Genomic DNA, 23,965 nt, shown 5'->3' on the forward strand with positions numbered 1-23,965 from the left:
GTGTGGAGGGCTGTGACGGTGATGGAATTGGCTGAGTCTACAACCCTCTGCAGCATCTTGTGAATCCTGTGCATCAGAGCATCCATACCAGACGGTGATGCCAGCAGTCCGAATGCTATTCATCGTACATCTGTACAAATTTGCTCGTCTTTGGTGACATACGAAATCTCCTCAAACTCCTAATGAAATACAGCCATAGCTGTGCCTTCTTTGTAACTGGATCAATATGTTAGGTCCAAAATAGATCTTTAGAGATGTTGACACCCAGGTACTTGAAACTTCTCACCCTTTCCACTTCTGATCCCTCAATGAGGGCTTGTGTGTGTCTCCTCAACATCCTCTTCCTGAAGTTCACAATCAATTCATTGGTCTTACTGTTGCTGTTGCAACACCACTCAACCAGCTGATCTATCTCACTCCTGTACACCTCCTCGTCACCATCTGAAATTCTACCAACAGTAATTGTATCATTGGCAAACTTATATATGGTGTTTGAACTGTGCCTAGCCACACAGTTGTAGATGTAGAGAAAGTAAAGCAGTGGGTTAAGCATGCATTCTTGAGGTGTGCCAGTGTTGATTGTCAGCGAGGAGGAGATGATATTCCCGATCTGCACTGACTGTGGTCTCCCAGTGTGTGCCTTCTTTGTTTTAAGTGCAATCAGACTAACTAAAACATAACAGCTGATTTTAGTCCATAAGACATAGGAGCAGAATTGTACCTCTTGGCCCATCATGGCTGATTTATCAAACCTCTCAACTCCATTCTCCTATAACCACTGATGACTTTACTATTCAAGAATGGATCAACCTCCACTTTAAATATACCCAATGAATTGGCCTCCACAGCTGTCTGTGGCAATGAATTCCACACATTCACCATCCTCTGGCTAAATAAATTATTCCTTATCTCTCTTCTAAAAGGAAGTCCTATTCTGAGACTGTGTCCTCTGATCCTAGACTCCCTCACTATTGGAAACATCCATCCTCTGGACATCTACTCTATCTAGGCCTTTCAATATTCAATAGGTTTCAATCAGATCCCCTTTCATTCTTCTAAACTCTACTGAGTACAGGCCCAGCACCATTAAACACCTCTACTTTCTCAGTAAGCTAAAGAAATTTGGCACATCCCCATTGACTCTCAGCAACTTTTGTCGAGGCACCGTTAAAGCACCTATCCAGATGTATCACAGCAACTGCTCCAGCCATGACCGTAAGAAACTGCTGAGAGTTTCACAGCTCAGCATATCAGGGAGATCAGCCTCCCCCCTCGTGACTCTGTCTACACTTCCCGCTGCCTCGTTAATGCAGCCAACATCGTCAAAGACCCCACCCACCAGGACATTTTCTCTTCTCCCCCTTCAGATCGGACAGAAGATGCAAAAGACTGAAAACATAAAAAAAATCCTAAGGGCAGTTTTTACAAAACTACAATATAGCCCCCTGGTATGATAGATACTAGGAACACCCCATCACCACCCAGCACTATTATTCATCACAGTGCTAGTAACAGTTATACAGTTGTATATTTAACAATATGTTGTATTTGCACTTTATTTCAACTTGTACATCTCTAGAATGTTTTGTTTAATCTGTTAATATTATTTTATGTACTGTATGTGATATATGTACTGTGTTTTGCATCTCGGTCCCAGAAAGACATTGTTTCCTTTAGCTGTATACATGTATATGACCAAATGACAATAAACTTGAACTTGAAGATGGACTGTTGACCTCATAATTGACCTTGCACTTTCTCTCTAACTATATGACTTCATTCTGCATGCTGTTCACATTTTACCTTGTTCTGCCTCAATGCATGGTTGTAATCCATTGATCTGAACGGATAGTATGCAGGGCAAGTTTTCCCCTGTAACTTGGTACATCTGACAGTAAGAAACAATTTACCATCTGAGCCCTTCCAGCTCAATGAGCCCACATGACCAATTGTTCTACTAACCAGTATGTCTTTGGGATGTGGGAGGAAACTGGAGCACTCGGAGGAAACCAACGTCAATAAAGGGAGTATGTACAAACTCCTTACAGGCAGTGGCGGGAATTGAACCTGATCTCTGGTGCTGTAAAGCATTACGCTAACCGCCACACTACTGGGCCACTATTTTCAGCTAGTAATGGTTCCCTGAAGCTCTTTGCGACATTTTACGACATCAATCACTCTGTGGAATTGCATTAACTCGTAGCAAAAATTGTACAGGGTTTTCTATTTTCATTGCAAACCAGTAATTCATTCTACAGCGATGCGAACAGGGATGCATTTTGAGGGCTGATACCAAATCATAAAATGTTAAGTTCTTTGTTTGAAAACAGACTAGGCAATTGGACAAAAGAAGTTCGAAAGGAAAAAAAGTTTAGACTTTCCTTGCAATCACACTTGCTCATATTTCAGCTGAAATGCAGCTGGTGACCGAGTCTGCCAAGTGGTCCTTTGTTGCGTGACTTAGGTTCAGAATGTTTAGACTTGGTAATATGCTTATAAATTAATTTTTCAGAATGGACAAAAAACGCTTAGTTTCAGGACTCAAGAGTGCTGTGATAGCATCTCCATGAAATGAGAAGTATTCCATGGAAATATGTGGCGTGCTTTAAATCCCACAACTGAGGCTTTACAAATTTTTCATGGCTGTCATCGCCTGAAGAGAGGCTGCTGCTGCCCAACCAACCTGTTCCACGTACGAGCTTCAACAGCAGCGGCAAGAGATGGAGCTGATGGCTAATGAGGGACAGTTTGCCTATTGGCAGCACCAGCACAAAAGCTTGTGGGTTTGAGTCCCAGACTAGTCCCATAAGACCATAAGGTATAGAAGCAGAATTAGGATATTCAGCCCATTGAGTCTGCTCTGCCATTCAATCATGTCTGATTTATTATCCTTTCCACGCCCATATTTTTGTCTTCTCCCTGTAACCTTTGATGCCCTGACTAATCAAGAACCTAATCAATCTCAGATTTAAATATACCCAATGACTTGGCCTTCACAACTGTTCATGGCAATGAATTTCACAGATTCACCATCCTCTGGCTAAATAATTCTGCGTCACTATTCTAAAGTGACCTCATTCTATTCTGACGCTGTGCCCTCTGGTCCTAAACTCTCCCACTAATGGAAACCGGAGGTGTGGTGGAGTGGCCCTGAATGGAAGAGCCTACACAAAGTAGTGCATCACAGGTAAAGTCCTCCCCACCATTGAGCACATCTACATGAAGCACTGTCACAGGAAAGTAGCAACTGTCATCAAGGGCACCCCACCATCCAGGCCATGCTCTCTTTGCACTGCTGCATCAGGAAGAAGGTACAGGAGCCTCAGGACCTACACCACCAGGTTTAGGAACAGTTATCACCCTTCAATCACTAAAATGCCGACTCTTTATTCCTTTTAATTATCCGGGGGGGAACAACTTCACTAGTTCCATCATTGAAACATTCCTACAACCTATGGACTCATTTTCAAGGACTCTTCATCTCATATTTTCAATATTTATAGCTTATTTATCAATTTTTTTTATTTTTGTATTTGCACAGTTTATTGTCTTTGACACAGTGGTTGGGGCAATCTTTCATTGATTCCACTGTGTTTCTTGTACTTACTGTTAATGCCCGCAAGAAAATGAATCTCAGGGTTGTATAGTAAATGGTGATCTTTATGTACTATACTTTGATAATGAATTTACTTTGAACTTCGAACATCCTCTGTATATCTATCCAGATCTTTCAATATTCAGTAAGTCTTAATGGAAACCCCCTAAACTCCAGCGAGTACACGCCCAGACCCATCAAATGCTTGTCATACATTAACCCTTTCATTCCCAGAATTATTCACCGGACACTCTAATTCGTCCCAAGTTTTATTTAGTCAGGTCTTTTCCAAATATCTTCAATTTAATGAGCCCCTTAAAGAGAAAGTGGAATAGGTTTCTTACTGTCATGTGTACCAAGATATAGCGTAAAGTGTGTCTTGCATATAGGTCAATTCATTACACAGGACATTGAGGACGTACAAGGTAAAACATTAACAATGTAGAGTAAAATGTACAGCTACAGAGAAAGGGCAGCACAGGTACACATTAACATGCAAGATCATAACAAGGTAGAAAGGATGTCCTAGCATTAGAGAGGGTCCAGAGGTTTACAAGAATGATTCCAGGAACGGAATGTATGAGGAGCACAAACATGAGAATATCTATAGACGCTAGAATTCCAAGCAACACACACACAAAATGCTGGGCCTGCTCTCAGCCCAAATCATCGACTGTTTACTCTTTTCCATAGATGCTGCCTGGCCTGCTGAGTTCCTCCAGCATTTTGAGTGTGTATGAGGAGTGTTTGATTGTAGGCCTGCACTCCTTGGAGTTTAGAAAATGAGGGGATGTCATTGAACCCTACCAAATATTGAGAGGCACATATAGAAGGGAGATGGAAAAGATTTTTCCAATTGTGGGGGAATCTATGATCAGAGAGCACAACCTTGGAATACAAGGATGTGCCTTTAAAACAAAAGTCAGGAAGAATTTCTTCAGCCAGAGAGTGGTGAAACTGGGGAATTCATTGCCATAGACGGCCGTGCAAGCCTAGTCATTGGTTATATTTAAAATGGAGATTGAAAGGTTCTTGATTAGTAAGGGCAATAAAGGCAGTAGAATGGAGTGGAGGAAAAATACATCAGCCATGATTAAATGGTGGAGCAGACTCAATGGGTTGAATGGCCTAATTCTGCTCCTTTGTCTTCTGCTTCTAAGGTTTGCCCATGTGGCTTTTATCCAGTAGTGTGTGGGATTACTCCCAGGCTGCTGGTTGCTTTTGGCTCAGACAGATCTTGCAGTTCTCAGGCTGCACTAGTTACTCCAGCAAGGGTCACTGCAAAGGGACTTTTCAGACCTGTCTGGAGAGAGGAAGGAAAACCGCCACCTGGAGGAATAGGCAGAACTTAAGACAACACAAAAACGCTGGAGAAACTGATCAGTTCATGCAGCATCTATGGAAAGGTATAAAAAAAACGTGTCAGGCTTACATCCTTCACCAGGACTTGGCCTGAAATGTCAACTCTTTATTTCTTTCCATTGACGCTGTCTAACCTGAGGAGTTCTTCCAGTATTCTGTGTGTGTTGTCCAAGACTTCCAGCAACTGCAGAATCTCTTGGATTTAGAACTTAAATGGAAGCAGCAGGGATATTTCAACAGAATGAAAATGGCAGAAATTTGATGTGCAAATTAGCTTGTATTTAAAGACCAGAGATCTATTACGCCCATCACTGCACTTCACTAAAAAAACGTTAAACTATTTTTTATAATGTTCTTTACATCACAAGTACATGCTGGCATTTTTGTATTACAGGCAGTCCCTGAGTTACGAATGTCCTACTTACAGAAAGCTTGTACTTACGAACGGAGGGAGGAGAAAGCCGCCGCCATTTTAAGTCAGATCACGACGCTGCCCACCATTTTAAGTCGTTGCTGTTAACACTGTGTTGAGTGTGTAACTTTGTATTTGGCTTAAATATTTCTTAGCAAGATTCACCCTGACCCTCCCTTTTCCAGTCAGCACCGCCCCCACTTGACCCATTTACCCTTCCTCAGTGCGGGTGAACTTTAGGACCCAGAGCAACACAAGACCTGCCGCCCATGGCTGCTGCTGTATTTTTTTAAGTACAATTGTGAACAATAGCCAGATCAGAAGTGCTGATGAAGTCAACTAGGTCCTAAAGAGAACTCTGATAGGCCAATCAGATGGTTCACTGCTGCTCAGCGATAGGACATAAAATACGCAGTTTTCTGTTCTGTTGACGAAAAACGATCGCAATTGAAAATAAAGTGGAAATAATAAAGTGATTGGAAAGAGATGAAATGCCATCGGTCATTGGAAAAACTGTAGGCTACAGTTGATCAACGATCAGAACAGCCTTAAAGGATACAGGTAAAGGATAAAGTTAGAATAATGGAGCATGTGAAAGGCCCTGCCTCGATGAAAGCTACGATTATTACTAAGCAACGCAGTGGTTTAATTATTGAAATACATACGTTTCTTAAGTGCTTTATATGCATAGAAAGGTAAAATATATACTATATACTAAGACAAACGTTTGACTAACAGACGCTAAATAATACCGGATGTACCTGTTCCAACTTACATACAAATCCGACTTACAGACGGACTCAGGAATGGAACTTGTTCGTAACCCGGGAACTGCCTGCACATTTTATTCCATATCTGTACTTGAACCTCTTAACTTTATTTTTTATATATTCTTTATATGGGGTCTCTACCAAAGGAGGAGTAAGGTGCTCCTTCCCTCCGCCCACCTGCAAGTCACCCTCGGGCAAGGTGTATCACCTGCTTAGCCCCCAAATGGGTCATGTGAAACCTTTGGGGCAGGTGGTGGATGGTCGTATGTGCAGCTGGTGTGTATCGCAGTCCTGATTACGTGACCTCTGAGGCCAGGCAGACAATCACTGAACAGTATTGGTAATGGCTGGGGTCTTGTAAAGACACTGCCCAGAAGAAGGCAATGGCAAACCACTTCTGTAGAAAAGTTTAACAAGAACAGACATTGCCATCCATAGAAAGGCCATGAACACACATGTCATATGGCACAGCACAAAGCAAAAAACCGACAAATTCTTAATGATTATTGAATATTTTTCATTGTGTGTTGTGCCCTGAAATTTCTAATCCTTGTAAATGTATATGGTGCATAAAGTAGGCTCTTGATCCTTAAAACTCACAATAAATAAAGATGCTACACTCACTGTGCACAATACAATCCCCATCTTACCATTTCCTCTGGAACAGCTCCAGGCCGATCATTATACAAACGGTGGTTTCTCGAAACCTTCGGTATTCCTGATGCCACCTCTGTTCAAAACAAAACATGAGGGGATTGATAAATTGGTTTATCATTGTCACATGTACTGAGATATAGGGAAAATCTTTGTTCTGCATATCTTATGTGCATCTACAAGGAATGCTGCCATAAGAAAGCAGCAACCATCAACAAGTACCCTCAGCAACCAGGCCATGCTCTCTTCTTGCTGCTGCCATCAGGCAGGAGGTACAGGAGTCTTAAGTCCCATACCACCAGGAACAGTTATTATCCCTTCAACCATCAGGCTCCTGAACTGGTGTGCATAACTTCACTCATCTCAACACTGAATTGATTCCATAACCATGACTTCACTTTCAAGGACTCTATAACTCTTGTTATCAATATTATTTTTTATTATTTAAGATTCACAAGGATGTTGCAAGGGCTGAAGAGATTGTGTTACAGGAAGAAACTGTATAGGTTGGGATTGTTTTCCTTGGAGTGATGGAGGCTGAGAGGTGAACGTAAGGAAGTTTTATATATATCTGGCCCAGTCCATCACAGGAAAAGCCCTCCCCCGACAATGAACACGTCTACAAGGAGTACTGGCACAAGAAAGCAGCATCCATTATCAAGGACCCCCACTATTCAGGCCATGCTCTCTTCTCGCTGCTGCCAGTGGGAAGGAGATACAGGAGCCTTAGGTCCCACACCACCGGGTTCGGGAACAGTTATTGCCCCTTAATCATTAGGCTCCTGAACCAGTGAAGATAACTTCATTCATCTCAACACTAATCACTGAATTCAACCTACTGGCTCACAGTCAAAGACTCTACAACTCAGTTCTCTGTATGCTTCTATATATTATTTATTTATATGTACGGCAGTTTCTTGAAAACAATCCGCAACTGCTCAGAGACTAAGCATGGGGACTGACACCATATGATGCGCTATCCACAATAACAAAATTCTAAATCGAAGCCAGTACATTTGATCCTTTAAAAAACTAGCAATAACGAACAATCTTGTAACAATAAAAACCAATAAAACTAAAACTAGCGAGACACGAAACAACGGTCTAGACAGTAGCATTAGCGACCTTAGCGTATTTAAGCAGTTTTAATCAGTCAACAAAAAAATTCATCCTGTCTACTCCCTGGCTCTAACCAGACTAAACTGCCTTAGAGAAAGCGTGAATACATAACTATACTCTTTGCTTCTGCCACGCCCCAACCCACGTGACAAATTACTCATAATAAATGCACTACACAAAATACAGTACAGACAGAAAATAGATACATTGCTCTGACAATCCGCAGTTTGTCTTCTTTTGAACATTGGTTGGTTGTCTGTCTGTGTGTAGTTTTTCATTGATTCTATTGTGTTTCTTTGTATTTACTGTGAATGATTGCAAGAAAATGAATCTCAGGATAATACGTGGTGCCACACATGTACTTTGATAATAAATTCAGTTTGGAATAGGGTATACAACAGAATGCAGTTAGTCAGACTCTTACATTCTATGTGATCAGCCTTCAACCCATGCCAGCACACTGACCTCATATTCCTCCATGTTGACTTCCTTGGGTTTGATTAATTCAAGCTTGGCCCGAGCAATTTTCATTACACTGCGACACCTTAAACACAAAAATGATGGAATGAGTGAGACACAGAAGCAACCCTGCAGGTAATACCACCCATCACTGTTCCTCTGAAAGAGATCTCAGATCAGATCGGGACACTAGGATTAGTGGTGAAGCAGGCAGCTATTATGCAGGAAAAAGTGGCAAATTTCATTGTGGCTGTTGACATCCCTGCAAAGCCTTCCTGGATCTGGACTAGCTCCTTACCAAGGAAAGGCTGGAGGCCCAGAGATGGCCTGTCCTGATGTGAGAGGTCTGTCTGTGTGGAAGGGAGGTAAAGGGCTTGTTTTGTTTCATTATATCGTTGTTTTTTGCTGCTTGTGTTGTTCTGCTGAACATTGTGGACAAACTATGATAGCGCTGTAATGTGCGTTGATATCTACAGGCTGCCCCCAGCACCTCCTTAAGTTGTGTTGGTTATTGACATTAAACATGCATTTCGCTGGATACTTTGATAAATAAATCTGAATACATAATATAGAAAAATCAAAGCCTCGCGGCACAGCTGTGTAGCAGACAGTGTAAGTGCCCCGGGTTCAATTCCCCCTGTTGCCTGTGAGGAGTTTGCATGTTCTCTTCATGACAGCATGGGTTTTTCCGGATGCTCCGTTTTCTCGCCATATTCCAAATACACACTGGTTTATAGCAGGGGCTCATCTGGCCGGAAGGACCTGTTACCATGCTGTATCTCTAAATAAAACTAATAGAAATAAAATAACTGAAAGATTGAAGACAGCTTGGATTTCATTGATTTGGTTCTACCCATCCACACTAATCCCAATAGCCTGTATTAGACCATAAGATATAGGAGCAGAATTACACCATTCAGCCCACCGAGTCTGTTCTGCCACTCCATCAGGGCTGATTTATTATCCCCCTCAACCCCATTCTTCTGCCTTCTCCCCATAACCAATGAATTCGCCTCCACAGCCATCTGCGGCAATGAAATCCACAGATTCTCTACGCTCTGGCTAGAGAAATTCTTCCTCATCTCTGTTCTAAATGGGCATTCCTCTATTCTGAGACCATGGTCCTAGACTCCCCCTACTATAAATAACCTCTCCACATCCACTATCGAGGCCTTTTAATATTCGACAGGTTTCAATGACATTCCCCCCTCATTCTTTTGAATTCCTGTGAGTAGAGGCCCAGAGCCATCAAATACTCTTCATGTTAACCTTTTCATTCTTGGAATCATTCTCATGAATCTCTTCTGGATCCTCTCCAATGCCAACACATCCTTTCTGAGATAAGGAAGACAAAACTGCTCTCAATACTCTCCAAGTGCGGTCTGACCAATGCCTTATAAAGCCTCACCGTTACATCCTTGCTTTTAGACTCTCATCCTCTCCAGATGAACGCTCACATTGCATTTGCCTTCGTTATCACCAACTCAACCTGCAAGTTCGAGATTAGTGAATCCCTTACAAGGACTCCCAAGTCCTTTTGCACCTCTGATTTTTGAATTTTCTCCCCATTTAGCAAATAGTTTACACCTTTATCCCTCTACCAAATGCATGGCCATACGACCAAATCCCCGCAGCTCCTCCGCCATCCGCAAATAAACCAGGCATTCCACCCTATCAATGTCCAACAGGGCCTTGCGATCACAAGAAAAGTGACAAAGACATCACTCGCTGTTAGACTGTACACCACCTTGGTGCACCAGCTCCTACACCTCTCTAGCAACATGGTCCACACCATCTCCTTCAGTTTTTCCAACAAACAACTCATTTAACGGGTAGATCTGCAGAACTTAAAGTTCTTAATATCCAGGGTCTTGCAACTGTAAAAAATACGTTTAATAAAGACAATCACAGACAACAGAAAATCTGCAGATGCTGGAAATCCAAACAACACACACAAAACGCTGGAAGAACTCAGCAGGCCAGGCAGCATCTATGGAAAAGAGTAAGTCAACGTTTTGGGCTGAGACCCTCCAGCATGAGCGGAGAAAAAAAAGATGAGAAATCAGAATTAGAAGGTGGGGAAAGGGAGGGAGAAACATAAGGTGATAGGTGAAATGTGGTGGGCAGGGGGAAGGGTGTGCAGAAGGGGGAATTTAAAAGGAGAGGACAGAAGGCCATGGAAGAAAGAAATGGAGTAGGAGCAGGGACTAGACAATCAACTTCCCAGCTCTTTACTTCACGCCTCCCCCACTCCAAGTTTCACATATCACCTTGTGTTTCTCCCTCCCTTCCCCCTACCTTCTAACTAATGGTTTTAATCAGAGGTGACTGGAGGAGGGTACTGGGGGAATGTCAGCACTGCCTGTTAGAAGCAGATACTTCAGGGACATTTAAGAGACACTTTGACATGGATGAAAGAAAAGTGGAGGGATACAATATGTGGGAGGGAAGGGTTAGATTGATCTTGGAGTAGGTTTATAGGTTAGCACAACATGCTGTACTGCTCTATGTTCTGTAATCTCTGAATGGACAAGTTGTCTTAATAAACAATAAAATATAGGTATAGGAGCAGGCTCATGAATTTGGTTTGCCATCAATCATGACTGATTTTGTTTAACCTCATTCTCCTGGCTTCTCCCTGTAACCCTTAATCTTCAATCCATTTCTGCCTTAACTACACCCAATGGCCTCCGCAGCCATCTGTGGCAACAAATTTCACAAACTGACCATCCTCTGACTGAAGAAATTCAAAGTTCAAAAGGTTCAAAGTACATTTATTATCAAAGTATGTATAGTATAACCATATATAACTTTCAGATTCGTCTCCCTACAGGCAACCACATAACAAAGAATCCCAAAAGAACCCATTAAAAAATAGACTGTCAGGCACCAATGTGCAGAAGATAAAACAAATTGTACAAACAATAAAAGTAAGTGAATAACATTTAGACATGAAGCTCACAAAAGTGAGTTCACAGCCACAAAGGTAGTCACAGCTGATCTAAGAGCCTGTTATTTGCAATTTCTCCTCATCTCCTTTTTTAAATTGTTGTCCCTTTATCTCAAGGATGTGCCCTTGATCCTAGACTCTCCTACTAATGGAAACATCTTTTCCACATCTACTTTGTCCAGGCCTTTCAGCATCTAGTAGATTTCAAAGAGATTCCCTCTTCATCTTTCTGAACTCCATCGAGCACAAGCTCAGAGACATTAATTGCTCCTCATATGCTAAGCCTCTCATTCCTGTGAACCTCCTCTGGATCCTCTGTGGGGTAGCATGCCCTTCTCTGGATACAGGTCCCAAAATTATTTATAATATGCTAAATACAGTTTGATCTACCGCCTTTTCAGGAATGCATTCTTGCTTTGAAATTCAAGTCCTCTCTGGACGAATGCTAACATCGCATTTAACTTCCGTATTACTAACTTGACCTGCACGTTAACTTTGAAGGAATCCTGAACTAGGACTCAAGTTCAAATTCAAGTTTATTCTCATTCAACCATACACATGTATACAGCCAAATGAAACATGGTTCCTCTGGGGTCAAGGTGTGAAAACACGGTACATGTAGTTACGATCCAGCCCATATAGTCACAAAATTAGTCCCTGAGTGGTACAGACTCCAAAACATAACACTAATTGAAAGAAAAACTTGGGAGCCCTGGAGAACGTGTCTTAGTTTTGTTTTTACTTTAAGTGAGGTGCACGCTTATAACGTGTCATGTAATGATGTATGCCATTCACATATAACCTGTGGTTCAAGGTTCTTATAGTCGGGGGTGGTTATGGTGTGCGTCTCAAATAGCTTCCGACAACCAAGTCCAGCTCCTGGCCTTCACTTGTGGCTTAGCTATTAAGCCCAGGGGAACTGTTTCAACGGACAGGAGGGGGGACAAAGTCAGGTTACTGGTGCCTTAAAACCAGTCGCTTTGATTAGATGGGGCTCGTCAGCCGTAGTTGGCAGCTCATCTAGAAGGAAAACTCTGATCTTAAACTTTCACTGCCGTGTGGCTATACCCACTTATGGAGAAGGCTTCAGGAGTAAACCCCAAGGGAAAGCTAAGAGCTGGAATCCCTAAGGCAGTCCTACGTTGAGTTTAACGCTGACTGGCAACTCTTGCAATGCTGCTGGCACCAAACCGTACACGTCGCTGCCATTTTTTCAGGTTCGTCCGATGCGCGGTGAGGGGAAGCTTGTTACATAGACAACAGTTTGCTCTCCATGTTGAATTAGAATGCTGGAGGAACTCAGCAGGCTGGGTAGCATCTATGGAAAAGAGTACAGTCAACGCTTCGAGTCAAGACTCTTCAGCAGGACTGAAGAAAAAAAGATGAGGAGTAGAGTTAAAAGGTGGGTGGAGAGGAGGGAGAAATATTGTATTGCGCTGGCTTGCGTATCTATGCAATTAGAATACAACATCCATAGTCAACCCTGACCAATGGTGGCCTCGTGACATATAACCCCTAATGAATTATTTAAACAATCAAACTAAGAATGCTTAATCAAACAATATATTTAGAATATTGCTCAAATATTAGTGAAATATTAAATACACAACATGTTGACATAAAGTGTGAGGTGCATGTTTATGTAAGACTGCATAATGCTACTGGCACTATTATAATAAAACAAACAGTTGTATAAATATGTGAAACTACAGCAATAAAAGATGAAAAGAGTCCAGTGATGAGATGTATCTGTCAGTTGCAGAGTTGGTGGGGGAGGACGTGGGAGGCTGGGTGGGTGGTAAGGCATGGAGACAGATGTTCTCTGTTGAGTTAGAGTTTAGGATTGTTACTTCTTTCACTATTTTCAGGGTAGTTTAACTTTTCTCTACTTGCTTGCTTATAAGCTCATCTATGTCCATGTAAAATTTCAGTGAATTTTCCAGTAAATACAGCACAGTTGCTTATGCATTTTTCTCAAAAATTCTTTGATTTCAGTAGCAGGTGTCACTTTGAACCTGGCCATTTTCTAGGTTAATTGTTATCACTGGAATGTTTGTTACTTCTGGTCTGAGAATGGGACTGTTTTTTCCTTCATCTTTTCATTTCTTGTTCATCCTTTGCTCTTGTAACACTTAATTGCTTAGCAAGAAGTTTTGTGCCTCATTCCTGACTCCTGAAGAACCTATGGATCACAAAAGCATCAGGATCCAACAAGTTCCTTTGCACCTCTGAATTTACTCCCTGGTTAGAAACGAGCAGACGTTGGGCAAGCTGAGTTTAAATTCTGTTAGAGCTCAGAAAGTTCAGAGCTGACTTCAATGGAACACAGAAAATCCTGCATCGCATGACAAATTGGTTATTTCCTTACATGGAAGAACTTAGAACCAGAGTTGGTGTTTAAAGATAAACGGTGACTTCACTGGATGGGACTACAACTAGAGGTGATGTGTTATGGGTAAAAGATGAAAAGTTTAGCGGAACATGATGGGAAATCTCTTCACTCAGAGGATCTTGAGAGTGTGGAATGAGCTGCCCGCTCAAGTGATGAATGCAAACTCAATTTCAACGCTTAAGAGAAATTTGGATAGGTACCTGAATAGCAGGGGTGTGGAGGGCTATGGTCTGAGTGCAGGTCACTGCAACTAGGCAGTTTAAATGGTTAGGCATGGACTGGATGGGCTGAAGGGCTTGCTTCTGTGCTGTTGTTTTCTATGACTTGATGGATAGTAGGGGTATGGGGGGAGGGGCGGGCTATGGTCCAGGTGAAGGTCGATGCAACTCGCCAGCTTAAATGGTTCAGCACAGACTAGATGGGTTGTTTCTGTGCTGTACTTTTCTATGACTCTATGACCGCCCACGTCAGATTTGAGAAAAAATGGCTTCTCTCTTTGAAGCCATCTTCCTGAAAGAACGATGGAAGCAGAATCTTTGAATGTATTTAAGGCTTCTGTATGTTCATGATAAACAAGAAGGTAAACTAAGGTGGGGGGTTAGTCGGAATTCACCGTCGAGGTTAAAAGCATGGCAACTGTGATCTTACTGAGCGGGGGAGCAGCTTTGGAGGCGCTGAGTCACTAACTCAACATGAAATACATTTCCCAGAGTTAGGGAACGGAGAACCAGAAGGGACTGGCTCAAGGTGAGAAAGGATAGATCTATCAGGAAACTGAGCGACAACACTTTCTCCCAGAAGGTAGTGAGTATCCAGGACTGGACACCATCTATTCCAGCAGACTCAGGAGGAAAGCAATCAGCATAACCAGAGACACCACACACCCCGGCCACTCTCTGTTTGACCCACTTCCATCCAGCAAAAGGTTCAGGGCACTAAAAACCAGAACAAATAGACTGAGGAACAGCTTCTACCCCAGAGCTGTGGCCTCCGTCACACCACTCCCACAGAACAATGACTGAAACTGTGAGCGCACACAAGGACTCAAATACTCGCACTAACGGCACTTTGTGCATTACTGTGATATTCTGGAGCTGCTGCAACTTATTTCCTGCTACTTATCTATTTAATACTGTTTTTCTATTACTGTCCTGTTTTTATCTACTGTTTTGTTTGATTGCCTGAGAGGAAGCCAAACAGAGTTTCATTGTATCTATGTATAATGATCATTCGATTCAATATATGGAAATAGCTGCCAAAGGAAGTGGTTGAAGCAGGTAAATTACCAGATTTAAAAGGCACTTGAACAGGGATATGGATAAGGATAAAATGCTGGTAAGTGGGACAAACTCAGAAAGGCATCTTGGTTGTCTGAAGGGCCTGCTTCCTTACTGTATGACCCTGTCTTGTCTTGTCCATACTGCACCAACCACCGCCTTTGGGCTATAAACGTGCAGGAGCAGTTTGTGGTTAAGTGCCTTGCTCAAGGACACACACGCTGCCTTGGCTGAGGCTCGAACTAACAGCTTGCAGATCGCCAGCCCAAAGCCTTAACCACTTGGCTACGCGCCAACAAACTCTGTAGCATTATTCCTGTTCTAATTTTTATTTTTGTCAACTAAAACAATTTGTCAGTAAAACAATTATGATTCATTTGCTTAAAAACTAATTTTATTAACTGTAAAGTATTGTGGTATGTCCCAAAGATTTTAAAGCTTAGCTTTTGTTGTCACATATACATTGAAGCATACAGTGGAATGCGTTGTGGATCAACGATCAACACAGGCTAAGCATGTGTGAGGGGCAGCACACTAGTGTCACCATGTTCCAGTGCCAACATAGCAGGTCCTCACCTTATTAACCCTAGTGTGTATGCTTTTGGAATGTGGAAGCCCACGCAGTCATGGGGAGAAAGTCCAAACACCATATAGATTCTGGCAGGTATTGAACCCAGACTGCTGGCACTGTTGAGTGTTCAGCTAACTGCTACGCTACTATGCCGGCCACAGATCACAGCAGCTCAGTTTATTTTGAGAAGGAAAGTAATAAAAAGTACCGTTCATCGAAAGTGAGGTTGCGATCTGCAAACTGCTCGAGCAGCGTCCTCTCGATGATTTTCTTTGGCGCTTCGTTGTGAAGCAAGTAGACAATCACGTGCTTCAGTCGGTTGTCATTGTCCAGGGTGGTGTCCTCCTGAGCCAGCCGCACCAAACGCGAGTACTCCGCCGTGAAAGCCTGGAGGGACAAGAAAACCCACCGGAGACGCATTCAGAGAGCGCCAACACTGCTCCGAACCGCTGCTGGTGCCCAAGGGTGGGACGGGGGTGGGGAAATCATGGGAAGACTGAAACGAAACAGAACCACCGTATCTGCCAAAAACATGCAGAAGTAAATCTGTGATTTAATGCACACAATACATACCAGCCTCAAATGGGCTTCTTGATAAAGCTTGCTGTTATTACCACACGCTATACTGAGTTAATTAAAACATTCTATCCACATAGACAATAAATGCTAGACTTTTATTTCCACATATTGGCTGTGGAGATTGTTAACTTACCTGAGGGGCAATAGATTTACGTCTGGAAGACGTAAGAAGGGTCAAACAGACCTCACATACAGAGTTGCTGTGATTTGATTCAGCCCAGATGGGATGGATACCCAAAGCATAATGAATGTGGAATTCATTGCCACAGATGGCTGTGGAGGTCAAGTCATTGAGTATATTTAAAGCAGAAGTTGATAGGTTCTTGATTGGTCAGGACATCAAAAGTTACGGGTAGAAGATATGAGAATGGGCTTGAGAGGGGTAATAAATCAGCCATGATGAAATGGTGGAGCAAAATTGATGGGTCAAATGGCCTAATTCTGCTCCAATGTCTTATGGATAGCTTCAGCTAAGATATGGGAACACAATAGATTGCCAATGCCGCAGTCTGGAGCAAAAAGGAAACTGCTGGAGGATCTCAGTGGGTCAAGCAGAATCTGAGGAGGGAAAGGATGGTCAAGACCCTACAGATTCCCGCTACATTCTGTAAGGAGTCAGTATGCTCCCTCTACGACCGTGTTTTCTTCATTTGCTCCGGTTTCCTCCCACATTCCAAAGACATACTGGTTAGTAGGTTAATTGGTCACATGGGTGTAATTGGGTGGTTCCGGCTCATTGGGCAGGAAGAACCTGTTTCAATCACTAAAGAAAAGAAATAAATGAAGGTGTGACCAGTTGCTGAATTGTCAGCCACTGCTCAAAGGGTCACCAAGGGTGGATGGTCACTTTAAGAAAATACTGACCATGCTCGATTTGGCACAGTATCCTCTAAAGCAGAAAGGGAAAAATAAAACATATTGTTCAAAACTCTACTGATCAAAATCATACAGCTTGCTTCCATCGCATTACACACATCAGTGGTTCTCTCTCTTAGACCCTTTTCCTTTCCCCAGTCCAAATCAAGGATGGTAAGGGAAGGTATCTAGTCGCCAACAGGTTAGGCAATTGCACTACCTCTGGGATTGCTTCCCGGTTAAAGAGCAGCTTTATTTGTCACATGTACTTCAAACCATACACTGATACAGAGATCCTTCTCCAAGGATCGTCACCTTGTTGTGGTGGACAGGGTTGTGAGTTGCTGAGATCCCCAGAGCGATACGGTCTGGAATTTACCATCTGGCACTTAGCTCTGGGTAGAGTTACCCATGGCAAGAGGGTTCCAGACAAAGAGCAATCTGACCAGGACATCAACGGTGCAGCTGGTGGAAGATGATGACACATAAGGTGGAGGAAGGCTGCAACAGTGAAAGGTTCCCAGTCATCTTATACTCCATGCCATTTGACTCTAACTTCAGTCCAGCAAGGGCCATTTGGTGGCTGCCCATGCATCAGCCTCCCTGCATTAAAGTCACACACAGGCATTCTCCATTAAGGGAAACCAGCCTAACATCCCAGATTAAGTCCTACGTGGATCTCAGATTGGCCTCTAGATCTACCCGAACACCCGCCAATAATCCCTTATGCCGGGTCAAAATCATGGAATTTCCTCCCTAACTGCACTGTGAGTGTGCCTACACCTCGGGGACTACAGCGGTTCACGGAGGCAGTTCATCACCTTCTTCTCAAGTGCAACAAAGGAATGGGGAATAAATGCTGCCTTAGCTGGCAACGCCCACATCCTGTGAATGAATAGGAAAACATCATACTCAACTTGAGCGATCATACTGGAATGAAATGTATTGTTTGCGTCAAGGATGTGCTGGCGGGGTGGGGAGGGGTGCAGCCCATAATTGTCACCATGCATCCAGCACCAATATGGTACATCCACAACTTACTAACCCTAAAACTTTGGACTGCTGGAGGGAAGTGGAGCACCTGGAGGAATCCCATGCTGTCATGGGGAGATTGGACAAACTCCTTACAGACAGCGGCAAAATTGAACCAAGAATTGGCACCGTAAAGTGCAACGCCAAATGGTACACTACCGTAGTGCCCAAAATGAGCGTCACTCAAAGGAACTGGCTGAACTGAACACAAAGCCCAGTCAATACATCTCAATCACCGGCACAGATCTGTTGACGAAGCCACAGCAAAAATCCCTCAATAAATACAATCATATTTTCAAATCTCTCTTTCTCTCCTGAGTTTCTAGATGATATCATTCCACAAGATTTAAAACTCTAGCTGTGAAGTGGGGAAAATTTGGTGAAGATGTTTACAGTAGAGCCAGTTATGTTTATTCAGCTTGGGAACTCCACAGGTTATAGTTTGAACACAGATTCATTTTGATCTTTAAGTACAGTTTGCCATCAGTAACTGAATTTGAGGAACTTGCCTTAAGACCACACACCATTGGAGCAGAATTAGGTTATTCGACCCATTGAATTTGTTCTGCCATTCGATCACAGCCAAAATATTATCCTTCTCAAGAGGAAGTTCATGAGAATGATCCCAAGAGTTAAACAGTTAATTGACAGAATTAATTGATGGAGTTAATAAATTAAGAGTTAATTGACGGCTATGGGCCTGTTCTCACTGGAGTTTAGAAGACCGAGAGAGATCTCATTTGAAAGGCTTAAAAAGAGTGGACAATTGAAGTATGTTTATAATAGTGAGGGAGTCTAGTACTAGAGGGCACGGCCTCAGAGTAAGAGTCTTTCCCTTTAGAATTACTTTAGCCAGAGGATGAATCTGTGGAATTCATTGCCAAAGACGGCTGTGGAGGCTAAGTCATTGGGAATGGTGCAGCAGTATTGATGGGCTGAAAGGCATAATTCTACTCCTATCCCTCCTGGAAGTTACATGGTTGTACATGTTAATAACAGAGCTTTGGACACCAGAGTAGGCTGGTTGATTTCTGAGTCCTGTTTCCAGGGGATAAAGATGGACCTTAATTTCAATTCAGCTTTATTTGTTTTCTAACTGAACACAATTCTGGCTCTGCAGAGCCAGATGGTTGATTGAGACAAAGGGTCACAGAGCAATACGGCATGGATAAAGGCCCTTCGGCCCAGTGAATCCATGCTGATCGCAGGGACCACCCAGTTAGTCCCAAGCTCCAGTGTTTGGCCCACAACACTTCAAGTCCTGCCCCTCTGTGTAAATATCCAAGTACTTCTTCAATGATGCTACAGAGTGTAAAGTTTTGATAGTGGTTTTGTTGTGAGATTGTTGCATTGCAACATGGCAAGTCAAGGCTGTGTTGAACTTGGTGCACATGTTGAAAATGGAACAGAACAGCACAGGAAAAGGCCTCAAGATGTTCTGGAAGATATTTCATTATTTGTGGTAATATTACTTTATCACCTAGGGTAGGACACCTGTCACCCAGGATATCCTCTCTTCTGGGAGCCCCACCACCCAGATCATGCTCTCTTCGTTCCTGCTCCCATCAGAAGATACAGGAGCCTCAGGACTCGTGCCACCAGGTGCAGGAATTGTTACTAGAGTTCAGTCATCAGGCTCTTGAACCAAAGGATATAACTTCACTTGCCCCATCATTGAAATGTTCCCACACCCTATGGACTCGCTTTTCAGGACTCTGCATCTCACATTTTTGATATTTATTGCTTATTTATTTATTATTATTACTTTCTTTTCGTATTTGCGCAGTTTGTCGGCTTTTGCACATTGGTTGAACACCCACATTGGTGTTGTCTTTCATTGATCCTATTATGGTTATTATTCTATTATGGATTTATTGAGTATGCCACAAGAAAATGAATCTCAAGGTTGTGCATGGTGACATATGTGTACTTTGATAATAAATTTACTTTGAACTTTCTGTTGTGAATTATACTGTATGTACCGTATTGCGCATCTTGTGGTACGTTTTGTTCAGCAGTGTATGTGCATATGGTTGAATGACATAAACTGAACTTGACCAACATCTGTGCTGAACACGAAGGCAAATGAAACTAAATTTCTTCTGCCTACACACAATCCATAACCCTCCAATCCCAGCTACATTCATGTTTAAAACGCCTCTTAAACACCTCAATCTTATCTGCTTCTACCACTACCCTGCTCCAGGCACTCACCACTGTGAATAAAACTTACCTTGCTCATCAGCTTTAAACTGTTGCCTCTGACCTTAAGTACATGTTCCTCCAGAATTTGGCATTTCTACCTCGGGGAAAAGATCCTGTCTACCTTTTGTGGTTTTGTAAGGCATTGGTCAGATTGCACTTGGGAGTATTGCAAGCCGTTTTGGTTTCCTTATCTAAGAAGGGATATGCTGGCTGGCATTGGAGAGGGTCCAGAGAAAGTTCATGGAAATGACCCAGGAATGAAAGGGTTAGTGTATGATGAGCGTTTGAAGGCTCTCAGCCTATATTCGCTGGAGTTTAGAAGGAGGATTTTATTGAAACATATTGAAACTTACAGAAGGCCAAGACAGAATGGATATGGAGAGGATGTTTCATATAGTGGAGGAAGTTTAGGACCAGAGGGCACGGCCTCAGAACAGAAGGATGTCACTTTAGAACAGAGATGAGGAGGAATTTTTTTTAGCCACAAGGTGGTGAATCTGGGGAATTCATTGCCAGAGACAGCAATGGAGGCCGTGTCAGTGGGTATATTTAAAGTGGAGATTGTTAAATTTTTTGATTAGTAAGGTTGTCAAAAGTTACAGGGAGAAGGCAGGAGAATAAGGCTGAAAAGGATAATAAATTATCCATGATAGAATGGTGGAGCACTCAATGGACAAAATGGCCTAATTCTGCTTTGATGTCTTATGGTCTTAGCTCTGATTTTAATAAGCTTATCAATTTCTCTCGGGTAGCCCCTCAGAAAGCAACCCAAAGAGCACATTCATTACATTCAGTGAACCATTGGTGAGTTAGGTGTGTGGAGCAGAGCCTGAATACTTTCAACAAGTTTGAGGCAAAAGGATACTGCATATATGCTGCTACCAATTTATTCCCTCTTATCCCAAAAACACTGGACTCCAGATGCAGTCTACATCCATGAATGAGCGTTCTGTTGTTCTCCAACCAACGGCAGTCAAGTCCTCAGCCAGGTGTGATACAATAGTGAGCACTGTACCCAAGCCTTGTCATCTAAAGATTAAAGACTAGCTTCGTTTATCACGCATACATTGAAACACTCAGCAAAATGCACCATTTTACAGCAATGGCCAACGCAGTCCAAGACGTGCTGGGGACAGCCTGCAAGTGTCATCATGCTTCCTGCGCTAACGCATGCCCGCAACTTACTAACCCGAACTTGTACATCTTTGCAATGTGGGAGGAAACTGGAGGACCCGGAGGATGCAAAGGGAGAACTTACAAACTAATTACAGACAGCACATGGAACATAGAACATAGAAGTCTACAGCACATTACAGGCCCTTTGGCCCACAATGTTGTGCCGACCATGTAACCTACTCTAGAAATTGCCTAGTATTACTTACCACATAGCCCTCTATTTTTCTAAGCTCAAATTGAGCTTAGCAGCAGGAACTGAAGCACGATTGTGAGTATTGGTGCTGTATAAAATTATGCCACTGTACATCCTGATGGTCTGATGATCAACCATCAGATATAGGAGCAGAATTAGGCCACTGGGCCCATCGAGTCTGCTCCACCATTCCATCATGGCTGATTTATTATTCCTTTCAACCCCATTCTCCTGCCTTCTCCCTTCATAGGAGAGGAAATTTCCTATGGTGGGAGTGTCTAAGACCAGAAGACACAGCCTCAGAATAGAGGGGCATCCTTTTAGAATGGAGATGAGGAGGAATTTCTTCCAGAAAGTGGTGAATCTGTGGAACTCGTTGCCACAGGCAGCTTTGGAGGCCAAGTCTTTATGTTTATTTAAGGCAGAAGTTGATAGGTTCTTGATTGGTCAGGAAATGAAGAGATATAGGAGGGGTGGGGGTGGAAGAGGCAGGAGATTGGGTCAGAGAGTTAAAATGGATCAGCCATGATGAAATGTCAGAGCCAACTCGATGGGCCAAATTGTCTAGTTCTGCTCCTATACTTTATGGTCTTATGGTAACTTTTGACACCTTTACTAACCAAGAACCCATCAACTTCCACTTTAAATTTACCCAATTACTTGGCCCCAACAGCTGTCTAGGACAATGAATTCCACAGGTTCACCATCCTCTGGCTAAAGAAATTCTTCCTCATCTGTATTCTAAAGGGATACATTTTATTCTCAGGCTGTGTCCTCTGGTCTTAAGACTCCCTCACTATTGGAAACATCCTCTCCATATCCACACTATGCTGGGCTTTCAATATACAATAGGTTTCAATGAGATCCCCACCCCCATTCTTCTAAACTCCAGTGAGTACAGGCCCAGCGTGACCAAATACTCCAAATATGTTAATCCTTTCATTCCTGCTTGTTTACAGTATCAATCATCTGAAGTAGCAACTTGCAATCAGTGCCCTGGCCAAAGTTCCCTTCCACTCTTCTATATCCACCAATCACTCTGCTTCTCACAGCACAAGTGGAATAGAAGCGTAGTGGCCAGCTTAATAGTTTACGTCAATGGTCTGGGTTCAATTTCCACTGCTGCCCATAATGAATTTGCACATTCTCCCTGTGATCACGTGTGTTTCCTCCGGGTGCTTGTTTCCTCCCAGATTCCAAAGTGAGCTGTAGGCATGTCTTGTTTGTGTCAGAAGCATGGCGACACTTCTGGGCTGCCCTACGCATCCCAGATTGTGGTGGACATTGATGCTAGTAACGCATTTCACTGTAGGTTTTGATGTACATGCCAACCCTTAAGGTCTTACAGACACAAGAGGCTGCAAATACTGGACTCTGAAGCAACAAACAAGCTGCTGTGGAACTGAGCAGTTGAGCAGGATCCATGAGGGAAAGAAATAGTTAATGCTTCCGCTCCAAACCTTGAATCCAGGAAAAGGTCTTATTCATGGAATTAAGGAACTTAAAAGAGCAGACATTCCATTTCAAGCTCAATCTAGTTTTCAATGAGATCAGAGCTGCATTGTTCTTTGGCTGAATGCTTTTGGACATGACCTCGCGGCGGATCTGTGAACAGCCGTAAGATCGGGGTTCAGTTCCCTGCTGCCATTTGTAAGGTTCTCCCAGTGACCGTGTGGGTTTCCTCCGGGCACTCTGGTTTCCTCCCACATCTTGAAATCGTATTGGGTTACGGTTACAAAGCTTTGCCTGCTATGTTGGCGCTGGAAGCAAGGCGACACTTGTGGGCCACACCTAGCAAACTCGGATAGTGGTGATAGTTGGTGCAAACGACACATTTCACTGTATGATTCGATGCACATGTGACAAATAAAGCTAATCTTTTTTAGATAGAGAAGGATGTGACAGGGGATGTATTCTCTTCACTAAATCAAAGTTTATTTTGCTGGCCATTCCTTCTAACTGTTATAATCAAAATACTGCAGCTTGAACACTCAAGTTGTTGACAGAGCGAATGCTGCTCTTTCATAGGTTCCATTACTTAATGCTTCCAACGTGAGGCCATCCAAAGAGAGCAGGTCCCTTAGTCCCATCCCGCCTCTCCTCATTTCCCTGTAGTCTAGCAATTTATTCTCTCACACATGCCTATTAACTCTCCTGTAGTTTGTTTGACACTAAGCAGTCATAATGGGTGGCATGATAGCGTAAAGGTTAGCACAATGCTTTACAGTGTCAAGTGGTCAGAGTTCAATTCCTGCTGCTGCCTGTAAGGACTTTGAATGTTCTCCCCTTGACCATGTGGATTTCCCACAAGTCATATGAGTTGGGGTTAGTACATTGTGGGCTGCCCCTGAACATCCTCAGGCT

The 23,965-nt window shown here is 42.9% G+C and overlaps 1 protein-coding gene across 4 annotated transcripts in view; it reads right to left on the bottom strand.

Moving 5' to 3' along the window:
• The window catches only part of usp25 (ubiquitin specific peptidase 25), a 221,857-nt gene that overhangs the window by 57,792 nt on the left and 140,100 nt on the right, over positions 1–23,965 (bottom strand). For all 4 annotated transcript variants that reach the window (XR_012098867.1, XM_073044804.1, XM_073044803.1 and 1 more), the window contains 3 exons: positions 15,770–15,948; positions 8,378–8,456; positions 6,790–6,869 (listed from right to left, as the gene is read on the bottom strand). Coding sequence is in view for 3 of the 4 variants with exons in the window: in XM_073044804.1 (XP_072900905.1) it covers positions 6,790–6,869; positions 8,378–8,456; positions 15,770–15,948 (338 nt within the window). In the remaining variant the exon portion in view is untranslated. The remainder of the gene's footprint in view (positions 1–6,789; positions 6,870–8,377; positions 8,457–15,769; positions 15,949–23,965) is intronic.

This window comes from Hemitrygon akajei, chromosome 5 (genome assembly GCF_048418815.1).
Source record: "Hemitrygon akajei chromosome 5, sHemAka1.3, whole genome shotgun sequence".
Classification (NCBI taxonomy): Eukaryota; Metazoa; Chordata; class Chondrichthyes; order Myliobatiformes; family Dasyatidae; genus Hemitrygon; species Hemitrygon akajei.